This window comes from Anabrus simplex, chromosome 13, assembly GCF_040414725.1.
Source record: "Anabrus simplex isolate iqAnaSimp1 chromosome 13, ASM4041472v1, whole genome shotgun sequence".
Classification (NCBI taxonomy): Eukaryota; Metazoa; Arthropoda; class Insecta; order Orthoptera; family Tettigoniidae; genus Anabrus; species Anabrus simplex.
Genome location: NC_090277.1, coordinates 32890729 through 32912203, shown reverse-complemented (window position 1 = coordinate 32912203; position 21475 = coordinate 32890729). Strand labels below are relative to the sequence as shown.

The following is a 21475-nucleotide window of genomic DNA, read 5'->3' as shown; positions in this document are numbered from 1 at the left end:
TTTTTTTTGCTAGGGGCTTTACGTCGCACTGACACAGATAGGTCTTATGGCGACGATGGGATAGGAAAGGCTTAGGAGTTGGAAGGAAGCGGCTGTGGCCTTAATTAAGGTACAGCCCCAGCATTTGCCTGATGTGAAAATGGGAAACCACGGAAAACATCTTCAGGGCTGCCGATAGTGGGATTCGAACCTACTATCTCCCGGGTGCAAGCTCACAGCCGCGCGCCTCTACGCGCACGGCCAACTTGCCCGGTGTTCCATCTTTCTCTGAGGTTGAGTATTATGTGAGATGGAACTTCATGGCCATTTTTTATGACCAGATGCCATTCCCAAAGTCAACCACATGGGAGGAATTTATGAGATGGAGTGAATGACGTTATACATGATGGTAGGAAGGGAGAGGGTAAAACCCAGTGCTGGCATAGGGTACTCCTGTTGAATGACACCAACTTGTCCACTCAAGGCTTGAAGTCCCCATCTGATGGATGGAACAGCATCATATGCCCTCACTCCACATGAACACTGCATTGTATTCATGCTTTTGGCATGCAATCTAATGATTAGAAATTGTGTACCACCTCATTTCCCACCCAGCCAGGCAACATTCGGGTGGTGAAATTTTTTTACTGCCAATGGGAATCAAACAAGCTAACAACAAAGTGAGACCATATAGACTTGTTGACTTCCAATCAGGGCCACCGGGCGGCTTGTTGGAAAAGATGTGTGATAGGAAAAAAGTACTGTGGGATTAACTCGTTTTAAAAATAAAGTGTTTTGATAATGACAGGGTGAGGGAAAATTTTTCATTGGTAAACGAATATAACTGATCAATTGTCTTTGCGGAAAAAAGATTGGGAAAACTGCCTGGAAATGATGATATGCAAGTGATCAGCCGGGAGAGCTTGGTCAGGATGAGGATCATTACTTGTCTGCTTGACAATCAGAATCCTCTTTACAATATAAAAGAACATAGAAGTGATGAGGCAAGACATGTATAGAAGGATGGGAGAAGGGAAGAGTGCACATATTCGATAAACAAAGTAGCTGGTCAGTGTGGAATGTGAAGGAAGGGAGTAAACATGTGGAGATTGTCCTCGTCCTTTAAAGTTTCTCCTTTTCTGTTGCGACCTCTTCCAGTATTATCCTATTATTGTTCCTTTTCTAGCCCTTTTCTCTCTATAATTATGACTTAATTTATCACTTGTTTGTTCCTTTCCATTATGTTTTTACATGGGAGGTAAGTTATTGATACTTTTATTGCACGTATATGACAGTTATTTCTTCTGCTGTTTCTTGTTTGTATTTTTTTTTCTCTTCATTTCTTCCCTTAATTTTCTTTCCTTTTTTCTTACTTACAGCCTTCTGCAGATGCAATGAACAAAATATTCATAGAACAACTTACAGTTGATCAACGTACCCCATACGTCAAAGAAGAAAACAAGTAAGTACACCACTAACCATATATAGTATGCAATATGCTTGTTATTTATTATTTCAACCTATCAGAATTAAAAACAGATATATATATATATATATATAAGCCAATTTATCATTGATCAGTATGTTTGTTTTATTCATTTATTATGACTTCTTTCTAGTGTTGAAGTTAGGGCACCTGGTCCTCTCTTACATATAACCACATCTACAGATATATTAACATAATCTGGCAGAATTACATGATACTAACACATAGACTCTCACATGCATAAAAGAATTTCAATAAAATACTGTGAATTAACCAGTGTGAATATGAAGTAATCTTGCTTCTTCTGCCTGTCACACACACACACACACTGTCATGGGCTGCAACTCATACCTGAGTAAACACATTCTTCAGCAGCAGTTTATGTTTTCATACTCACAATGCTTTTTGAATATGTTTCATATAACTTAGTAGCCAAATCTTGGCATGAAACATACATCCGCACAGGTCACATAGAATGGCTGGTGGAGGGCCAGGCTGATCTTGACGGAGCTTTTGTGCTTTTCATTTTTCCTCTTCACCTCATCATCATTCCTCTTCAAACACCATAACTCATGTAGAAACTTTGTGGCGCCAAAGTGTACGATGCTCGTCAAGTGCATTGCGGGATTGAGTGATAATTCCTTCTCATTTCAAAGCATACTTTAGCTGCCTTGAAACATTTCAAAGCGGTTCCATGAAACCTTGTGCCGGAGCAGAGTTCACCATAGAGGATTTGACGGGGAACCCTGGTTACATTTATGTTACGGACATCCCTATCCATTTGAGACAGTGGCCAATCATGGCAGTTTATAGCATGCGCTTGTTCGAGAACTGTAAGTTTGGATCTGAATTTTTGCAGATAGAACCACTCTAGTTTTTTGATATCCTGATGGTAGAGGATCCAAGTTTAATAACCATAAAGCAGTGTTGGTATGACAACAGCATGGTAAACTATGATCTTGGTATACATTGTAAGTTCCTTATTTATGAAGACATGATGGGATAGATGTCCGAATGCCAAGTGGGCAGCACCAATTCTCCTATCCACATGTTGTAACCAGCTAGCATTTGTTGAGGAGATAATACCTAGATATAGAAAGTGGTCATCTGCTTATTCCAATTTTGTGACAGGGAAAATCTTAATAAGCTTTTGAGAGTGAAGTCTAGCCAGATTGAACAGTCCCCCATTAAGTGATATGTGATCTCAACACGTTGCTTGTCTGTAGATGTTCCATATAGCATAGCACCTAGATGAAGAGTGAAGTTTGTTGGAGCAAGCAGACATCCATGTTTCAATCCATCAATGATTGGGAATGGAACGGAGAAATATTTTGTTGAATCATTTGCCCAGGCATGTTATCATGAAGAGCTTTGACTAGATCCACAAAATGCTGTGGACAGCCAAAGTGTTTCACCACTGTCTACATAGCTGGCCTTGGGACTAATTTGAAAGCCTTTTCCAGGTCATAGAACACTAGGTTTAAAGGACTCTGTTGCTCGCTGCATTTTTTATGAATTTGTCATGCACAGAATATCATATCTTGTGCCTCCGGGTGTTCAAAACTGCACTGGAACTTTGGTAACCTCTCGGAAATAATCTGCAGGCAATTGAGCAAAATTATAGCAGGTATTTTACCTGCTATAGGATATACCCTGATAGTTGCCACGAATGCTACAATCAACTTGTTTGAAAGTATTAATGATCGTGGCATTTTTAATGTAACTAGGTACTTAGCAATTTAGCCTTGTTAAAAGGACAAGAACATGAAGTTTGGTCTTTAGAGGCACTTAGAATCAGTTCCAGAAGAATGTTATGTGGGCCATGGGCTTTGCCAGGTTTTAATTTACTGAGAGCAGCATTGGATTCCTCAAATGTTGTGGGAGAGCCATTCATGGCTGTTGGGGATGTAGAGGCACATCTTCAAGAAGGTCTTGAGCAGAATTTGAACTCCAATTGAGAAGAGTGGAAAATTGTTCTTCCCAATGCTCTAAGATTTATTGACTATCAGTATTAGCGGTTGCATTATTAGCAGCTTTCAATGTCCAATAACTCTTTTATACCTGCGTAAAAGTTATGCAGGTCTCGGACATCAGACATAATTTACAGTTCTGTGGTTTCTGCTGCCATCAGTTATTCTTCATCTTTCTTATTTGTCCCTGACATTTATGCTTGAGTTTGAGAAAGTGCACATTGTATGCGTCTGAAGATGGTTCTTGAAGAAGGGATAGATAGGCTTCTCATTGAGCATTGATGACACAAAAAATTTCTTTGTCGTTGTCAACAAACCAGTCTTGTCTTACCTTTTTTCCTTAAAACCAATGATTTTTCAGCTGATTCTGTGATTACATTCTGCAATATAGCCAATTCCTGCTTTATTGTGAAATAGGATTACATACAGATGTAACAGCTGCAGGACCGTCTTGCCTCTGCATCTGAAAATGCATCTGTGGATCAGAGCAGACTTGCCTAACCAACATAATATATTCATTGTTACAGGGATTCTATGGAGCATATAGGTGTAAGAAGGTGAGGGCATGAATGGGTGGATGGAGAGTACAAATTTTAATTTAAAAATCTAAAATTGGAATTTTATTTCTACCCATTTTTTTCTCTTCTCTTCTCAGATTTTAAACTTTAAACAAATAACTGTGGACTAGATCAGGTTAGCTCGTGAGCTTAAGAAACAATTTTTGAAAACAATCAGACAACAATGATACACTGACTGACAGAGCAAATGCAACACCAAGAAGGAGTGGTTCGAAAGGGATGAAAGTTGGGGAAAAAACAGAGACGGCACGGACGAATAATTGATGTTTATTTCAAACCGATATGCAGGTTACACAATGCTCACGGCATCGACTCAGTAGGATGTAGGACCACCGCGAGCGGCGATGCACGCAGAAGCACGTCGAGGTACAGAGTCAATAAGAGTGCGGATGGTGTCCTGAGGGATGGTTCTCCATTCTCTGTCAACTATTTGCCACAGTTGGTCGTCCGTACGAGGCTGGGGCAGAGTTTGCAAACGGCGTCCAATGAGATCCCACACGTGTTCGATTGGTGAGAGATTCGGAGAGTCGCTGGCCATGGAAGCATCTGTACACCTCGTAGAGCCTGTTGGGAGATGCGAGGAGTGTGTGAGCGGGCATTATCCTGCTGAAACAGAGCATTGGGCAGCCCCTGAAGGTAAGGGAGTGCCGCCGGCCGCAGCACATGCTGCACGTAGCGGTGGGCATTTAACGTGCCGTGAATACGCACTAGAGGTGACGTGGAATCTTACGCAATAGCGCCCCAAACCATGATGCCGCGTTGTCTAGCGGTAGGGCGCTCCACAGTTACTGCCGGATTTGACCTTTCTCCACGCCGACACCACACTCGTCTGCGGTGACTATCACTGACAGAACAGAAGCGTGACTCATCGGAGAACACGATGTTCCGCCATTCCCTCATCCAAGTCGCTCTAGCCCGGCACCATGCCAGGCGTGCACGTCTATGCTGTGGAGTCAATGGTAGTCTTCTGAGCGGACGCCGGGAGTCCAGGCCTCCTTCAGCCAATCGACCGGAAATTGTTCTGGTCGATATTGGAACAGTCAGGGTGTCTTGCACATGCTGAAGAATGGCGGTTGACGTGGCGTGCGGGGCTGCCACCGCTTGGCGGCGGATGCGCCGATCCTCGCGTGCTGACGTCACTCGAGCTGCGCCTGGACCCCTCGCACGTGCCACATGTCCCTGCGCCAACCATCTTCGCCACAGGCGCTGCACCGTGGACACATCCCTATGGGTATCGGCTGCGATTTGACGAAGCGACCAACTTGCCCTTCTCAGCCCGATCACCATACCCCTCGTAAAGTCGTCTGTCTGCTGGAAATGCCTCCGTTGACGGTGGCCTGGCATTCTTAGCTATACACGTGTCTTGTGGCACACGACAACACGTTCTACAATGACTGTCGGCTGAGAAATCACGGTACGAAGTGGGCCATTCGCCAACGCCGTGTCCCATTTATCGTTCGCTACGTGCGCAGCACAGCGGCGCATTTCACATCATGAGCATACCTCAATGACGTCAGTCTACCCTGCAATTGGCATAAAGTTCTGACCACTCCTTCTTGGTGTTGCATTTGCTCTGTCACTCAGTGTATAAGAAATGAGCTTGAAGCTCCCAAGTTACAATTTTACAAGAGCACCATTTCTCCCTTCAGTAAATCCACAACGACACTGAGCTCCCAAAATTTATTACATTCACATGGAGCATCCTTGCTTCACTTACTTAAGAAGGAGACTATTCTCCAAAATTTACAAGTTTCAAGGCTCGCCAAGGCACAAACAGTATTCACTGTATTATCCTCTCGACAGTCAGAGTTACATTTTTTTAAATGAAAAAGAAATTGTTAAAGTTATTGGCCAAAAATCAAAATGTTAGAAGGCGAACATTTGCACTCCTTTGGAATTCACAACAGAGGTGACCAGATGGACAGAAGGTTTTAAGTTACAAAATTAAAGGATAGATTTTAAAGATAACAAAATCATAGTTACCTCAATACCAAGATGAAAGGGAATAAATGAGGGTACACACTCGTTATTCTCTAAGTTAAACTAAGGCCTTTAGAATTGTTGAAATGTTACCTGTAAATATTATATTACAATAGGGTTTTGAAACCTTCCCCTCGAGTTAGCTTTCTGAGGCTATTACAAGATTACATGATGTCTGCTATTACCTTGAGCTGGTTGACCTTCTGGAGATGACAAGGCATGCCCTCTCCTGCCTCCTCTATGAACACACACTACTGCTGGACTAGAGCGGTCAAAACACAATATGGCCAGAAAGCACCCAGCTTTTGTAGCAGAGAGGAAGGCTCCTGAATTCTTTGCGCCGAAGCCCTGGACACACACACAAAATATCATTGGATAATAAAATAAATATCAAAAATTCTTTATTGGTCAAACATTGGAAGGGGGCAGGAAGAGATAGAAGTGTGATAACCTTAGAATACCAGAAAATAATCTACAAAGAATTAACTTTTACCAACTAATGTCTGCAATATTTCTCTTGAAAATAAGTTGTCCATCCTCTCACCAGGGGGTGCACCTAGGTTGACAGTAGAGACATCTGTCGATAAACATTCAAACTTCTTCTGAAATGAGTTTCAGTGTTCATATTATATATGGCCGTCTAAAAGGTGCTCTTTTTTAATGTGCGGAGTTGGTGTTCCTGCGGTACAGACCTCCAACCCCAAAGTCTTTCCACTGTTGGCACTGTTTTGAAAGTTTACATGTAAATAATTTTGAATTGCATAGAACAAAGTCAGAAAAATTTCTTGATGAAGAGCTCTTTTATAAGTTATTTTGCAGCATATAAGTCTTGAGATGTTTATGATGTTGTAGAAGTCCAGTAAGAAATGTCCATGTTTGACAGCGAGAGTGGCCTCCATTGCCGATGCCTTTGGATCCCCCAAGTACCCTCAGATACGTCTCTCCCACTATCTTGGAAGGATTAGCTATTGTGATGGTTGCCACGGACCAAATATTGAAGTTCTGTCCAACAATGAATTGGGCAGTTTTGGAACTGCACTTCAGCCCTTACCACTAATGATCATGTTCAAGTTTGCCGTCGTAAAGGAGACTGGTTCAGAGCAGGGTGGACCCTAACCCTGTCCAGCATCTCTTGCCAGTTGTTGTGACACAGCCTCAAATGAAATTAATGACTGAAACAATAATATTCAGGGCGACAGTGACTGTTTTTTATGGGACTGGTTTTATTTTAGTCCATTTTGGTGGTGCAGTTAAAGCAGGTTGCATTGAGGGTGAGTGTGGAATCCAGGCATTGGCTTCAAGGCAGGGGCAAGGTATTGGCAGACAGGAAACGGAAGAAACACTTTTTTCCAGAGGGGAAGGTTTGTACAAAAGTTGCCACAGCAAAAAGGGAATACATTAGGTATATTTTTATGGATTTAACAGGGCAGGAGGCCTCCTCTTTCAACTTACATATAAAAATTTAATAGTTTAAACTGAGGAAAGAAATAAAATTATATTCTCAATGTCATGATTTGGTGGCCTACACCTAATTGCTTACCAAGAGGGTGACTGGCGTTAAGAAATCCAGAATAATGCACAGCCCATGAAATCTGGGGGCAAGCTTGCCTGCAGGAACAAAATTTTTCACCACGACTTGATCTACATCCTTTATGTTGGTGGGTCTTCGTTCATGGTAGTATCTTTCTTTAACTTTCTTATGAAAAGTTTTATGATTACTTTCGGCCTTCTTCTACAGATCCCTGATATTATATGGATCTAATATCTCTGGCAAAATCTCATTGATGGACCCTAGATTAGACAACACCGTGTTAGAAACAAACCTGAACATTAGGGAAGCAGGTGTAAACTTGTGTGTCTTGTGAACAGCTGAATTTAAAGCAAAAGATAACCAATGAAGAGAAGTATCCCACCTAGAATGTTCCTCATGATGAAAAGTGATCAAAGAGGATCAAATATTATGGTTAACCCATTCAGCGAAAGATGGTTGTGGCTAGTAAGCAGGTGTTGTGGCATGATAGATGAGTATGTCAAAATAAAATTTGTGGAATAAATTAGAAGTGAATGCCTTTGAATTATTGGACACTGTGTATTGGCAAGTACTAAAAGAATCTAAAATAGTATTAAGACAAGAAATTGTATACTGTGCCATGGCTAGCTTAGTCCAAACTAGCCATAAATACCTGGTAAAACCATCTACACACACGAGGATGAATTTGTTCCCGTTCCCCTTAGGATAGGGTCCGACGTAATCTATGTATAAATGATCCATAAGGTGGGATGCTTGATGAGATGATGATAACCCTAGCTTAGTGAACAAGGACTAAGCAGGCAAGATTTACATACTTTAACCATTTCCCTGATTTTGCCACCCATACACTTCCTGATGAACATTTCTCTGATTTTTCTCTGTTTTTGAGAATGCCTAAATGTCCACCTAATGGGGTCTCATGATAATACTTGAAGAACATGGGCACAAGAACAGCTGAAACTACTACTTTCATCTTCTGATCATGCCTTAAGGCGCAACACAGAATGCCATTCGTCAGAACATAAGGGACAATGCGTTTCTCAGAGGAAAGGGTTAATCAATCTACGACCACATTCTCTAATCCCCAAATGTGTCGCACATCAAATTGAAAAGCCGAAATACGGATAGCACTGGATCTTCCCATTGATATTTTTCGATGTCACAGAATATCATAGGGGTATCAGAAAAAATAGCACTAACAAAAGGAGGCATGGAAATAGAAGGAGAATAAATTTTCTCCTGCTCAATGGAATCAACGTCACCAGAAAATATGGGGCTTAATCCATCTGTGACCACATTCTCTGAACCCCAAATATGTTGCACATCAAACTAAAGAGCCAAAATATCGATAGCCCAATGGGTGATATGTCCTGTATGATGTGGCCTAGCCAAAACCCTACTCAATTCCTGATTGTCTGTTTCTAACTCGAACTTAACATGTTCCAGATACAGGCGGAATTTCTCCAAGGTAAATAGGACTGTGAGTCTTTCTAATTCATAGATGCAGTACTGCTTCTTGAGCCAATAAGGTTCTAGACGCATAAGTAATGGGTCGCCTTCTGAGTTCTGTATCTTGGAGAAGAACAACCGTGACTGCAGATGATGAGGTGTCGTTTTGAACAATGAATTTCTTAGGGAAATCTGGCATAACAAGACTGCAGCATTACAGAGAGCTAACTTAAGGTCTTCGAATGCAGCTTGCTGCGATGGCCCCAATTTGAACTTGACACCTTTTCTACGAAGTAGGTTTAGGGGCACCGCCCTATTATCAAAGTTGAGATTAAATTTCCTGAAGAAATTAACCATGCCAATGAACGTAGCAATTCCTTTAATATCTTTAGGAGGCTTAAAAAGTCACAATTATCTGCATTCTTGAATGATCTATTTAAACCCTATTGGGCGACATAATATGCCCTAAGTTGGACATAGGTTAGCTAAAGCTACCTTAGATAACTTCACTGTCAACCCAGCCTTATGAAGTCGATTTGATGATGATGCTTGTTGTTTAAAAGGGCCTAACATCTAAAGTCATTGGCCCTATGAAGGCAATTTAGGACTTCCTTAAGATGATCTAAGTGTTCTTCAAAGGTTTCAGAAAACTCCACAACATCCACTTCCTATCACCTAAGTTAGTGGAGGCAACACTAGAAGAAGAAAAAGAAGGTGTGCTGTTACGAGACTACTATTTTTGACCAGATGTGAGAATGACCTGCATTTAAAGCATCCCTGGAATGGCCCAGCTCCATTCCTAGTTCCACTGGTTTTTACCACAGGACACTTATTGTTAAGGTGGTCTGACGAGCCACAGGTAGAACACTTGTGGGGAGAGAATGCTTGGCGAGGTGGTGACCGAGAACTATAAGCTGATGAAGGAGGCTCCATAGTGACACGTAAGGTGTCCACATACCTAACTCCCTCTGCTGACACTGCCGTAGCCTCAAGTTCAAAAAATGTTTGAGGTCGAGAAGTGAAACATAAATAAGACCTGTATGATGGGGAAATCCCCTCGACGATGGTTGGTACAATCTGATTTTCCGAGTAATGAAGGGCGAACACCCTTTTGAAAAACTTTACATCTTGAATAATGTGAGCAAAATTCTCATCCAGCCTTTGGACTCAGAAATAGTACTTTAGTATCAGCAAGGACATAGATCTGGCAGGAATGAAATTGGCTGAGAGAAGGGCATGAAATCCTTGTACAGAGCTTCTATCAGCTATTGCCTTTAGAATTTTATCAGAGAGGTCACCAACCGCATATGGGTGAATGATTTGGAGAATTTGAGAATGAGAAAGAGAAAATAATAAAGCATGATCCTAAAATTCCACCAAAAACCTTAGAAAGGAGATCACATCATTAGTCAAATTTATAGAAAATTTTGAGATGCCCTTAAGCAGCATGGCAAAGTAGTGCAGCAAGCTACTAAATCCCGGAAATATTATCAGAAATGGCGCTGGATATTGAGGGGGTTCGAAAGCTGTGTTACTGATGAAGAAAGGTAGAAGTTGTGAATGATCAGCCACTTGTCCTGATGGGGCAGAAGTTTGTTGTGGGACCACAGATTTCCTACTCTCAGCAGATTTATTAGGGTCGTCTTCTGTTGTTTACTCTCAAGAAATAGCTACACTTAGCACTAGCGGCTCCTGACAATTGATTAATCTTATTTGACATCTCGGAAAGTTGTTCAGCTAGCGAATTAGCTTCACTAGCATGTTTGTCCTTCGACTATAGGGACAATTGGTCCCTAGCCCTATTATAAAAATGGAACAGTCTAGCTTGAACACATTTTAGCTGATTTCCAGAAGGTTCACCTACCTCAAAAATCTTAAAACAGAGGCTAGCTCAGTAGTATTATCGGTGATGGTAGACAGAGCCTCATCAATTTCCTTCTTCTCACATACCGGAATAGAGATGGGAAGTTCTAAACGTTCTTTAAGTTAGGCAGTATCTATAGCAACCGTGCCACCAGACTGGAACTTTCTAACTACAAGTTTGTAAATTAATTCTTCCTTGCGAAGATACCGTAGTGCAAGGACTTCCCTAGAACCAGACATAGTGAAAGTGAAACTGACATTATTTAGAAAATTTCAAAAACAGAAAAATTTTTAAAGTTTGTTTTCAAGTTGTTTGAACAGCCATCGAAGGAGGCTCTATCCAGTGCTCTGCTACCACTTGTTACAGTGATACCTTGGAGCATAGAGGTGTAAGAAGGTGCGGGCATTAATGGGTGGAGAGAGAGAAGATCAAATTTTAATTTTAAACTTGAAAATTTGGAATTTGGAATTTTGTATCTTCCCTTTTTGTCTTTCCTTTTCATATTTTAAAGTTTAAATAAATAACAATGGGTTAGATCAGGTTAGCTGGTGAGCTTAAGGAGCAATTTTAGAAAAACTATCAGGCAACAACAACATAACAAATGAGCTTGAACTCCCAAGTTATAATTATACAAGAACACCATTGCCCCTTCAGTAAATCCGCAAGGAGACTGAGCTCCAAAAATTTTACTACATTCACACGGAGCGTCTTTGCTTCACATACTTATGTAGGAGACTATCCGAGAAAATTTACAATTTTCAAGTCTCTCTGAGGCACAGACTAACTTTTACAAAACAAACAGTATTCATTGTCTCATCTGCTCAACAGTGCAGTTTACATTTTAAAATAAAAATGAATAATAGTAGCTAACTTTAGCAGGGGTAAGAAGTACCCATCCTACCTGGCCTTAGTGGGAAAGAAAAGGTTAAATTTATTGTACTCCTTTGGAATTTGCTAGAACATCATTAAAACCCTATGTGGGCTTATGGCCCGAAGGTACAGAGGCTAAGCTTATGCTATGGAGTTGATGGAGAGAAGGTTTTAAGTTACAAAATTAAGAAATAGATTTTGAAGATTACAAAACCATAGTCATCTCAATACCAAGTTGAAGGGGAATAAATGAGAGTACATACTCTTCATTCCCTAAGTTAAACTAAGGTCTTTATACTTGTTGAAAAGTTACCTATAAAGATTACATTAGAATAGGATTTTGAAAACTTCCCCATGAAGTAGCTTTGTGAGACTGTTACATTATTGCAAGATGTCTTCCATTACCTCGAGATGGTTGACCTTCTGGAGATGGATCAGACAAGCCCTCCCCTGCCTCTTCTATGAACACGCACTATTCCTAGACTGGAGCGATCAAAAGACAAAATGGCCAGAAAGGTCCCAGCTTTTGTAGCAGAGAGGAAGGTTCCAGAATTCTCTGGGCTGGAGCCTTGAACACACCCACAACTATCATTGGATACAAATAAAATATCAAAAATTCCTGATTCATCGAAGATTGGAAGTGGCGGGAAGAGATAGAAGTGTGATAACCTTAGAATACCAAAAACAAATCTACAAACAATTCACTTTTACCAACTATTGGCAAGAAAATTTATCTTGAAAATTAATTATCCATCCTCTGACCAGATGGAGCACCTAGATTGATAGAGACCCTGTCGATAAACATTCAAACTTTTTCCGAAATGAGTTTCACTGTTTATTATAGATGGCCTTCTAAGGGGAACTCTTTTTAAATGTGCAAAGTTGGTATACCTCCAGTACATTTAAAATGCATTTTCTGATTTCCTTACATTAATATTTTTATAGCCAGAACTAAACCTCTTTAGTTTCTCATTATGTCAGAGGTAGTACCAAATTTAATACGTAACATAATCACCATTAATGTATCAATCTGTTACGCCTAAGGATAATAAAGTTTCATTTACTTCAGTCAGAGCTAGAAATGCATACCAGCTACATGTTTCCCGTATTAATCACAAACCATTCATTTTTTTTTTTGCTATTGGCTTTAGTCCACGGGAATTTAGAATTTTTCATTCGGAATTGCTAGGCGGGCAATAATTCCATTGTAGAGATTTATCTCCCGTATGCAGTTATCAGACTGTGCCTCTTATAAGGGCTTCTGATAAGTTCACCTGCATACACCCCAGCGTCAGTGGGTAGGGTCTGACACATCCCACTCTGATGAGTCTAGTGTCAGACCTAAGACGAAACGCTAGTTAATAGACCAAACGCCTGAAAAGCCTTACATCTGATCTGTTATTGGCTTTACGTCGCACTGATGCAGATAGGTCTTATGGCGACGATGGGGCAGGAAAGGGAAGGAAGCGGCCGCGGCCTTAATTAAGGTACAGCCCCAGTATTTGCCTGGTGTAAAAATGTGAAACAACGGAAAACCATTTTTAGGGCTGCCGACAGTGGGGCTCGAACCCACTATCTCCCGAATACTGTATACTGGCCGCACTTAAGCAACTGTAGCTATCGAGTTCGGTACCATTCATTTTATTACTAATATTATCAGTACAGATACCTATTCTAAATTACCCGAGGATTTCAAATCAACAGAGTTCTGCACATTATCTTGGTGCTTTTTCCTGCCATTGTAATTTTCCTCCAGGGGCATTTCCACAATCCAGCTCTCTTCAGCCATCTTAATGTTGGATAGGCACAGCTGGCACTGAAGGAACAGAAGTTTATGGAAGTTGCCTAACATAAATGCAAATGGCAGCACCAACCAAACCACTGGAATGTAAAAGGCAGTCCATTATAGCACATTAACAGCCTATCTTAAATTTGTAGCTTAGGCACCTATGGCACTGATAGAAGCAACAGTTAATAGTCCATTATTGCACATTAACAGCCTATCTTAAATGGCACTGAGACACTCAAATATGACGTAAATCAGTTATGAAGTAGGAAGTGAACTTTAAATATCTTAATTGCCCTTGTGATGCTTTCTCATTATTTTTCTTGAAGGCAAAAGTTTATGACTTATGGTTTGTGTAAAGTGTGTATGTACTGGAGGTAGGGGATCAACTAACCAACCGGGCATCAATGACTAGTCCTACTTGAGTGCATTTACTAACAAAGGTTTCCATCTTTAACTTAACAAGATCCACTTTTTCTCTACACACTTCTGCAATTTTGTATTCCATTTCAAAGACAGCATTTTCATTTTCTAGTACCAACGTGGTCATTCGATCATCTAGTTTATTAAATTCACTACATAACCTATGTGAAGTTCAGAACTTTCATTTCTAAATTTCCTCATTCAGGTTTTCAGAACCTGTTTCAATTTAAAAACTCTTATTTTTGTAAAACATTCTGTCACCTCTTTATGATTCTTAAGTAGTACCTCCAATTCCTCCATTACGGTAATAGGCATAAAATAACCAGATTTAGGCCACCAGTGTCTGCATTATTAGATCACGTCGTGGTCACCATTTAATCTTTAAACAGCATTGAAACTACCCATTTAACTCTTTCCCTAAATTCTCTGCCACATATTTAAAGATACGGTTTACTTTTACATGAATTACAAAAGCACAATAGTAACACACCAGTTCACAGCCTTCTTGATTTGTAAGAGCTCTCCTGCTTATCCAGACATAACAGAAACACTCATACTGTCCAGCTACATGACATTAACTAACTGAGATCAGAAAACAAGTGCTTCATGTTTCTCAATGTCTTGCTTTACAGCAGATGAAACAATTAACAAAGCATAATCAGCCATTCCACTTTTCAAATTGTCTGCCTCATAATCTGTACAATTGGCACTCCCTCTGTCAGGTTGGCACACCTGCACACCTAGTCAACCTTGTTTGAATATAGGCCACCAGAGCACTGCATACTCCTCCATGTGGTAGGGCAGCTGTTACACTCACAACGCTGCCTGTGCCCTTCATTTGAAATTTCCGTTGCTTGTGTCATTATCAGTCATGTGCCCAGCAACGGCCAATCAGCTCTTGATCTATCTTCATTATTTATATTCTACTATTATTAGTTAACTCTAGGCTCATGAGCCTTTTTCAGCTTCATTATGTACATTTCAAAACCTTCTTTCTGGCCATGGCTGCTAGATGCAGCAGAGAGAACAACGCATCCATTGCGATTGATATGTAGATGGGGAACAAGTCACAGTTGGACAGGTCTGCCACTAGGATAAGCAGAAAAGATAGCAGAAGGTCAAGTTGCTCCTTTTACAGTCCAATAGTGGAATTATGGTCCACTTTAATTACCGATTACAGCCAATTGCACGTTGTTATGGTGATACCTTCAAATAGGCGAGATATAACACTTATGATTAAAATGTCACTTTTAATAATACTACTACTTGAATATTTTATGCCACATTATGCATAAATGGGCTTCAGTGCTGGGGTCATATGGGAAGAATGGAGGAGGATAGATTACAGCAGAGAATGATGGGCTCCATTATGTTGAGAAAGTTGTGTTGAGGGGGAGCAAGATGACGATAGACTCAGTTTAACGATTTGAAGATAAGAGATATAGAACTAAACATTGTCACAGAACTGGTTACAAACAGAGGATTCTGGAGGTGATTATTAAATTCACAGAGGCTTGCAGACTGAACACTGAATGACATGAGATTTTAATGAATATATATGTGTTGTTACGGTTGACAAATTTACATTCTTATGATGTAGTGATTTCGGAGGTTTTGCAATTTTTGGCAGATTGCATTTTAACTTCGGAAATAAGATTGTACTTACTATAAATCTGGCTGTGTACTTTTGATCCTCAGGTGGTAGAAATTGCTTGTTGTTTAAAGGGGCCTAACGTCGAAGGTCCAAGTTGATTACAATCAGCCCTGGTGGCTGAAATTCACGAGTGGTCTTGGTACAGAACTGATCATTGGCGACTCCATTGGGTGACACAACATGTCCAATGAATTTTAGCATAGTTAACCTAGGATAATTTTACTGTTAAGCCTGCCCTTTTCATCCATTCAAGCATTTTGTGGATGTGTATATGATTATCTCCAAAATTTTACTGTAGATTACAAGGTTGTTGAGACAGTGATGTACAAATAACACCCAAGTGGAACCCAGAGGCCATATGAACACAGCAGCACTAATCAGTATGTCGGTTGAAAATGCAATCAGATGCTTGGGAATTTTGGTGAATGGAACTTAGAACATATTCTTAAGTCAAGAGTTCTTAGGTACTGTGTGCTATGAAAAAAAGGAATTAAGTGTTAAAGTCATGAAGTGGCACCAATTGAAGTATGCCATTTTAATAGTCAATTCACAATAATCACAAGTCTCATGACTAAAAGTATAGGAGATTCGTACGATCAAGCCGAAGGGTGTATTATGCCTTTATGGAGCTCTTCATCAGTGAACACCTTTAAAATTTTATTCATAGGGAGAGCCAGTGTATAAGGTAGTGATCGTACAGCAGTATTGTCTGAAACATAGATTTTATACCCTAAAATATTGAATATAAATGAATTTTTGAAACTTGACAGTACATTTTACAACATTCTCAATTTTTTTTTGGGCTAGAATATCCATTACATAACTAAAGTCAAGGCTGATTGCATTAAAGTTTTCCTCATCAATTGATACATGCATAGGCTGAGCAAGTGGCCATGTAACTGTCAGCTTGCATTCAGGAGATTGTGGGATCGAACGCCGCTGTCAGGATCTCTGACAATTTTTTCTGTTGTTTCCCATTTCCACAGCAGGCAAATGCTGGTGCTGTATCTTAAGGCCATAGTTGCTTCCTTCCCACTCAGCACCCTGTTCTATCCCAATGTTGTCATAAAAACCTATTTCTGTCAGTGTGATGTAGAACATTGTAAAAACGATAGACCATTAGACAATTTGGAAGCAGTTATTATTAACATAATTTCATGTGATGGGCAGAAATTGAAATGTAAATTCAATATTATTTTGTGAGATGATATCTTCTCCAAACTATACCTGCAAAGCAAGTTTTGGATGATAAACTTTTGATTTTCCACATGAATTTTCAAATTCTAATATGAACCAAGTTGATTACAATCAGCTCCAATGAACTAATAAACACAGAGTCAATGTACAGTAACTTCCAAGTGCTTAGCATGCTCTTGTACCAAGATATTACTTTACTAATATTAATGAGAGCAATAATGGGTTTATTATTAGTTTCAACATCAACCATAAATCATACATAAAAGTATCAGTTGTGAAGTATTGTGACATTTTGGTGTGCATGCATAATTTTGTAACTGTGGATTATTAATAACATAACTTACCCAAACAATTTCTACTGAAGGTGCAGAATTGCTCTTCTTGGGCTCATTTAGAGAAATACTGGCATAATTACAATTTGAGGAATTAAGATTTATTTTATGTAAATTTGGGCAATTTTTAGGGTGTATGGGGGCAAACCAAAATTATAACAATATTGAGCTTTGTACTAGATTTTGAGTTTGTAGATTTATCTCTGAACTGCTTTCTTGATACACAAGTGTAGTGACTTCTCCCAACGCTAATGTTGGATGCATGATGGGACTGTGAGCTATTACTACAGCATTTCAAGAATTTGGAAGAGGTACACCAATTACATGAGATGCATTTCCTTACTTAATAATTACTGCTTCAGTACTGGCCCCATCACCAGGGCTCAGCAAGTAGGCATGAGACTATCCAGGCACAGAACATCCATGTGAACCAATATCTTATTTCAAGAGGTATATTTATAAAATTCAAAGCAATGGTATTATGGGTTAGATGGATAGGCTTGTGGCAAATTACGTTATAATTCCAGTCAAAATTTACATTTATTGATAGATCAACCAATCAAATAAAATTTCTTTGCATAATTACAATGAAGCAACTATTTCATTTTCTTGAGAAATCTCACTTTTATATCAATTTCATGTTTTATGACTGAATAACACCACTGAAAAACGTATTTATTCGGGCATGAGTGTATGTATCAAGATGCTTTCTCGACATAATTATATTGGTATTATAATTATAAGAAACGTACTTCTGAATTTCTCATACATTAGAGTGCTCCCAGTTGTATCTAAATTCATATGATAACCAACTTAAGTCTTTATACACTGGTTTCAGTATTTCTGTTTGTGTTCATGTCAGTTTACAAATTAAGTATCCTCTCCTACAAGTCTTTAAACTTGTATTATCTTTTTATTCTATCTTCTAATTTCTACTTTTTAAGAGAATTATCTCCTAGCTGATTTTATTTACAATAATTTACAATTCTACTCTACTATCATCTTTCAGTAAGCTTATTTTCCTTTATTGTGCACAATTCTCAATCATAGCCTGTATATTCCCAATTGCAATTAATTAGCGAGTTAGTTAATTTGATGTCATCTCATTCCTTTTTATTTCAGAGTTTATCTCATCCTATTTTATTGAATTCCATTTTTTTATCTCACCTATGGTAATACGAATTATTTATTCAGAATTGCTTAATTAAGTAATTAAGTATTTATTTAGAACCTGTTTAATCATCAAGGTATATCTGTCTAAAGTAATATTTCAATTATTAATCATACTAAATTAATATGCTTGATTATTATTTATCATCTCAGAAATACATGAACTTTATATTTAGGTTCTCAATATTTTAATTACTGACTTTTCATCTTTATTTTTGCACTGTATTTCATTTCGATCATTATAACACTGTGCATAATTTTTTGTTCTCTTCAACATTTAAAATATGAGTTTCATTCTTCACTCAACCTATTGTAAGCTAGGTGAAGTTATATACCTCTTTGCTAAATTTAAATGACGATGATATTTGTACAATTAATATTAACTCTCTCTCTTATTTCTCTTTCTCTTTTCTAAACTCCAATCATTACCCACAAATCATTAAATGATCTTTACTTCCATTAAATTACAAGTTAAGTCTATCTCACTGCAAGACAGTAGTATGAAATTCAGTTCATAGGAATGTTCTATTATCTGGGAATTACCCATATAACCAAGATTTGGAATCTTCCATCACGATCAGAACGTGTGGTGTCCTACACATTCTGTGAAGTTTACAAATGGTTAAATGCAACAGCAAATTAATTTGATTTCAGCAATATCTCATACACATACTGACACATACAGACATAAATATGCATAATTTATCACTTTATTATTAACAGGTATCAAAATACCTGAATTTTAACTTTTATTATTATTATTATTATTATTATTATTATTATTATTATTATTATTCCTTGTTGAGAATTATTCTCGGGTGACTCTACAGATTACCTAATTCAGTAATTCTACTCTTGATTATTTTCATGACCAAAATTACGATTATCACTTTTCAGGACTAACAGTTTCATCTGTCACTACGTGACATGGAGGTGTACAGGAAAGAAATGTTTATTTTTCTACTACTCATCCTTAATAATCATCCATGGGGCTACATATTTCTGTTTAAATGTTTTGAGCAGCCTGTGGGAGAATATTATGTGACAGTAACTACCTCTGCATCCAATATTAGCACATGCATACCTAAATCTGTTTCTCCCCCAAAGTCAGTGCTAAATTTGCAAATGTTCGTAGCCAGTTCATATCCTATGAGGATGTGAGGACTTTATGAAACTCGTATAAATATCACCTAACAAAATCACATCTATGATTGACAGCTCGACATCGAATTTGTAAATGTACCATAGTTCAAACTGTCTGCTGTTTCTAATTCATATTTTTGTTCTGTAATTTTCAGTAAATTGTTGTCAGATGACTTTTGTGTTAATACACTGAAAATTGAGTTGATGATCTGTAATGAAATCACTGTAATGTTTGTAATCACTTAAAGTCATTTCATATTTTTATTTATATGCCAATTTTTCTTTTATGATTATTCATTTGTGGAAAAACTCTCAGAAATTAATCATAGATGATTGACACAATCATTTCTCTGCTACAAGGTCTACTCAGTCATTCGCTAGCTACCAATGACCAAGTAAAACAATAAGAGGATATATCTCAAATCTACTGCAAGTTTCTACAAAATACACTTGCCATTAGGAAGATCAATTTAACAGTAGAAAGTGGTAGAATTTAGCAGAGATTGGTACTTATTTTATGTGGATGGAAGGTGATCCTCTCCTCTGCTTCCTCATGGTATCAGATGTCCTACATTGTGGTAACTGGTGGTCCACTGTCTGGTCTGGCTACAATTTGGTTTAGTAGTTACACATGGCAGCACTGTATTCTGGAGTTACTGCATTCATTGATGGTCCAAATGCTTCCCATGTTTGGAACATTTTCTCCTTATGTCGCACATGGACACATGAATTCATATTTTCATAAACTAGTGTGTGCATGACTGTAAACTAATACACTGAATTAAAATTTGGCACTCTGTTAGAAATACCACACAAGCATTTCTTGAGGAAATAGTTAGCTTAGTCCAGTATTTGCATGTAGTCATGTAACTTTATGGTTTTTCAGCCCCAAAACTGAAACTGACTGGTCGAAAATATTATACCACACTCCTGCATAATTTGTAGTTCATTTTGAGATATTATCACTCGCTGAATATCTAGTATAGATTGTACCTTTTTGGTCTGTCATCAGAAATGTTTGTTCTTGGAGACTATATTGCATTCATTTCAAGAAATTCCCAAATACTGTTGAACACGTTTCAACACCAAATAACTTCCTTGATATGTGGAACTTCGTAATATAAATCGGTTTAGATGCCCAGAATACAGTACAGTTCTGTGTTAAAATTCCTTAACATTGCAAGTCTATAATCTCACAGATTTATATCATGAAGTATGGTCAGCATAGAAAAAAAAACACTCCACAGCAGAGAAATACTTCAGCCCGAAACACTCTTAACATAGATTTCCGACTGACGACATGGAAACTTAAGTTAATAACATAGAGAGTCGTTGACAATGAAACCATAAGGAAACATTAACAGAAAGACATAGGGATATCTTCTTGTTCACACTTAGTTTTATATTAACACGGGCTTCACAGGTTTGTAATGAATTTATGATATTATTGGTTTGTAAGGTGGCTTTTTAATACCATTGATTCAATCCATTGCAAGATATATTTAGAAAATACTTGTGTTGAATCTGCTCTGTGCACATTTTTTTCAAAATGGCGCCCGGTAATAACGACGTCGTGTTTTATCCTCCGAGTAAATTAATTGTAAAATGTGACAAAAAGTGCGGAAAATGTCGAAGATTAGTGAAAAATGGAATGTTGTGTGGTTCATGTGATTGATGGTGGCATTATAAGTGCAGAAATTGCCCTAGAGACGTAGAAACTAATGAAAATGTTGACTGGATTTGTGAGCAGTGTGTTCCGAATGTTGTAGTTGGCGACGACGTTGACGATGAAGCACCAAAAACAATCGATGAGGAATACAAAAGTGCATTAGAAATTATAAACGTTCTACAAAAGGACAACGAGGCTCTTAAAGTTGAAAATCAAGAATTAAAAATGACTGCGATCGCTAGAATTTGGTCTGACCATTCTTCGAGTGATATACCGGTACCAGTAACAAACTCGAGCACGTGGTGTCAAGCAGTTCGTGGATGGCCGGCTAAGAAGAAATCTACAACTGAATTTCCGGAAATAAACATCAGAAATAGGTTTTCTGCCCTAAATA

General features: G+C 38.5%; 1 protein-coding gene across 1 annotated transcript in view; it reads left to right on the top strand.

Moving 5' to 3' along the window:
• Positions 1-21475, top strand: part of LOC136884812 (zinc finger protein 883-like) — a 46152-nt gene that overhangs the window by 13940 nt on the left and 10737 nt on the right. The window contains exon 2 of the mRNA XM_067157103.2: positions 1359-1441. Within this exon, the coding sequence (XP_067013204.2) occupies positions 1359-1441 (83 nt within the window). The remainder of the gene's footprint in view (positions 1-1358; positions 1442-21475) is intronic.